The 1,720-nt window shown below is 41.3% G+C and overlaps 1 protein-coding gene across 1 annotated transcript; it reads right to left on the bottom strand.

Moving 5' to 3' along the window:
- Nucleotides 1-531: 531 nt before the first annotated feature.
- On the bottom strand, nt 532-1,191 carry LOC139128422 (putative mediator of RNA polymerase II transcription subunit 14). Its single transcript, XM_070694192.1, has 2 exons — nt 1,079-1,191; nt 532-880 (listed from the first exon to the last, which is right to left on the bottom strand). The coding sequence occupies exons 1-2, from the start codon at nt 1,189-1,191 to the stop codon at nt 532-534; spliced, it is 462 nt and encodes a 153-aa protein (XP_070550293.1).
- Between the last annotated feature and the right edge of the window lie 529 nt (nt 1,192-1,720).

Raw genomic sequence — 1,720 nt, 5'->3', positions numbered from 1 at the left:
AAATTGGTTAAAACAGAGACTTCCGCCCGGTCATTTAGTATTTCGCGTTATTTTGGTCTCAAATATGGAATGGAGCAACAATCGAGCGTGCTGCAATGAATCAAGCTCATTGTTTAGGCCAGTGGCACACACTGCCCGAAACAACACGCCCGGACTCATCTCAACACACGCAGTCATGGAGAGTCGTAGCAGTGCACGTGGTTCTACGACTGCGATCGCACTTTTTCAGGCACACATTGGTGGAATTTCAGTCGTTAAATCTGAACAAATCTGAACTTAACTGTGTGAATTGAGATGAGATGTGATGACTAGGGGTGTGTGGTGTACGGCGGACCTTAAATGTCCAAGCCTCGCTATAATTAGTAACCAGACAGTGGCTGAGCTAGAATGGGCGCGAGGGGAGGGGTAGGGTGTTGATGCCCTCTAATACAAAGTTGACCCAAGATATTATATTCGTGAATAATGCACTTCAAACAGAAATATATGAGAATGAAATATACTGTTTTTAATGACAATAAAAATGAGATAACTCTATAAAGAATTGTTTATATTTTCAAGTGTTCTCTCAATCTGATCTAAAATTCTGGGCAATCTCTGCATAATAACCAGATATGCCTCATAACTTTCCCTGACAATATTGTGAAGCGGTCGTCGGTTGCCGGCCCGTGCTCCTGGAACCGGGATCTCGCGGCCAGGTGGCACATGCTGATTTGGTTGCTCTTGTTCTTGTAGTTGCTGTTGTTGTTGTTGTTGTTGTTGTTGTTGTTGATGTTGTTGTTGTTGTTGCTGCTGCTGCTGCTGTTGCTGTTGGTGTCGTCGTCGTTGTTCTGGCGTGTGTTGCTGTGCGTATCGCATCTCTCTTTCCCGGACGTGTCTTTGACTATAAATAATAATAACAATAATACTAATAATAACAATTTACAAATATTTTTAAAAATGATTTACCAGTAGATTTTACCATGGAAACAAAGATAATTACGATTTTAGAGAATAACTTATACTATCTTTAAAACATGCAATACTTTATCACCTCTACCATAATAGCAACAATAATACAATGTCATTGCATGATACTTACTCTGCAATTCTACTTGATATTGCATCATGAATTCTCCGCCTCAGTCTAGCTGTTGTACCAGTAGTGTACATTTGCCTAATTTGCGATGGGAGCTCATTGCCACGACCTGACATACTCAACAATTCGGTTGTAGTTATTGCCGAAGATTGTGTACCCTTCGGCAATAATTGCTATTTCTGGCTCTCGCACGCAAATACGTGTACGTGTACGAGTCGGCGCGGCCATGCTGAGAATGCTGATCGTCACACTTTTCAAGACTCGTGGACAGACACTTTCCTCGTCTATAGCACGTGTCATCTGTTGTTATTACGCAATCAGCAAAGTGTATATTTACACCTTAATTTGCATACACCAGACACTATTCTATTAACCAATCACTGAAATGATTGCCAACGCGGAGAAAATCGTCCACACTGCATAAACTATAATAACAAATTTCTGCAGTATTGACACAGCATCAATAAATATCACCATGCCTGGATTTACTCGTGAACTGCTTTTTCAGATATTGGGCATTATTGCTCTATATCTGGAATTATGTGTACTGGTATTGCCACCTCTTCCAAACCATCAGTCTTCCGTGGAGTATCAGACTGCTACTATGCCTCTGCTGGACACACTGCTTTTGTTGCATGCGTCACT

Source organism: Ptychodera flava, unplaced genomic scaffold (assembly GCF_041260155.1).
Source record: "Ptychodera flava strain L36383 unplaced genomic scaffold, AS_Pfla_20210202 Scaffold_53__1_contigs__length_892398_pilon, whole genome shotgun sequence".
In the NCBI taxonomy this organism is placed as follows: Eukaryota; Metazoa; Hemichordata; class Enteropneusta; family Ptychoderidae; genus Ptychodera; species Ptychodera flava.
Note: the sequence above shows the minus strand (reverse complement) of the source record. Positions and strands in the feature narration are given on the sequence as shown.